The 1,636-nt window shown below is 57.1% G+C and overlaps 1 protein-coding gene across 1 annotated transcript; it reads left to right on the plus strand.

Annotated features, from left to right (window-relative positions):
* Positions 1-61: 61 nt before the first annotated feature.
* Positions 62-1,532, plus strand: LOC108681219 (the record flags this gene model as incomplete). Its single annotated transcript, XM_018170229.1, has 2 exons — positions 62-816; positions 1,015-1,532. Coding segments are annotated over 2 exons (1,273 nt in total), but the record flags the coding sequence as incomplete, so codon positions are not given.
* Positions 1,533-1,636: the final 104 nt, after the last annotated feature.

Genomic DNA, 1,636 nt, shown 5'->3' on the forward strand with positions numbered 1-1,636 from the left:
CCTTGTTGGCCCCCGCCCACCTTTGCGTCCTCCAGTTCAACTGCAACGGGATCCAATCCAGTGCGGTTGAACTGGCTACCTACCTCGCCAAGAACGACGTGGCGGTAGCTTGTCTACAAGAGAACAAGCTATCTGCTGCATCCCGCCCCCCTTCTTTCCCCGGATATGCGCTGGAGCGCAAAGACCGCCCCCGCGGCCACGGTGGCGGTCTCCTCACTCTGATCCGCCACGTCTCGTTCACCGGGCAAGACATCTCTCCCCTCCTACACGGCGACACCACCATGGAGGCTATGGCAATCTCCATTCCTCTCAATGGTTCCCCTCTCCGCATCATTAATGTTTATATCCCACCGGCCTCCTCCTGCCCCGCGGGATATTCCCCGGAACTGTCAGACATAGTCTCCTTACCGGGCGACTGTCTGATAGTTGGCGACTTTAACGCCCATCACCCTTCCTGGTTCTCCCACACGGACGACCAGAGAGCCGCAGCGCGGGGAGCCGCAGTCGACGATGTCGTTGCCAATTCCTCCCTCGCCTTCCTCAACGAGGATTCCTATACCCGCCGCCCCTCACACGGCCCACCCTCCTCTCCGGACCTCGCAATCATCAGCGATCACCTTCTACTCGACACCTCCTGGACCCCTCAAGTTGCCCTAAACTCGGACCACCTGCCCATTCTGATTCACCTCCCTTCCTCCGTCGACTCTTCGACCCCCCGAGCTGCCCGCTTTTACGTCAACTTCAAAAAAGCTGACTGGCCCGCCTACACGGCAGCCACTGAAGCGGCCCTCCAGATGGTCAACAATGCCGAACATTGTTCGGCATTGTTGAAGTTCAATTGAACTTAAACTAATGGTGGAAGTTCAAGCCGCACCCATCTATCCCACTGGAGGCTGTTCGACCATTCAAGGTTCCTTCTTATTCCTGCGTAGCAAATCCCCTTGAAACTCTGATCAACCGCCCAGGTCGACTAACATCGTTAGTCGACCTTGAGGGAAATCCTGATCTCTGCAGCCAGACAGCATATCCCTGCTGGCTTCCGCAAGGACTTCTCCCCCTCGGTCAACCCTGGCACCCGGTTGCTCATTGAGCAACGGGATGACACCAGGGCTCGTGATCCATCAGACCCCCGGCTGCCAAATCTGAACTTGGAAATTAGCATTTCCATCCAGGCCCACGCCAGAGACAAATGGCGAACACACCTTGCGTCGTGCTGCAGGCGCACAAACCAGTCCAAGCACTGGAATCTCCTACGCTCCCTAGCAGGAAAGCGTAACCGTCCTCCCCCCAATCAGCCAATCCAATTTGGTCTGAATACCCTCTCATCTCAGCGCAAGATCTCATCCGCCTTCTGCAAGTTGTTCACTTCACTTGCCCCCCACTCCCAGAGCCCCTCCACCCGCCGCCTCATATGTAGAATCCAGGCGGAACATCCCCTGGACAGGGACTTCTCCCCGTTCACACCCGACATGGTGAAGCTCGCTATCGCGGCTGCCAAGAACTCCTCCGCACGAGGCCCGGACGGGCTCACGGTCCTGCATTTTAAGCACCTCGGACCACGCGGTATCCAATTCCTCACCCGCATTTTTAATATCTCCGTCGCCACAGCCTCTATCCCATCCATTTGGAAAAATTC

The sequence above is a fragment of the Hyalella azteca genome, unplaced genomic scaffold (genome assembly GCF_000764305.2).
Source record: "Hyalella azteca isolate HAZT.00-mixed unplaced genomic scaffold, Hazt_2.0.2 contig2226, whole genome shotgun sequence".
Lineage (NCBI taxonomy): Eukaryota > Metazoa > Arthropoda > Malacostraca > Amphipoda > Hyalellidae > Hyalella > Hyalella azteca.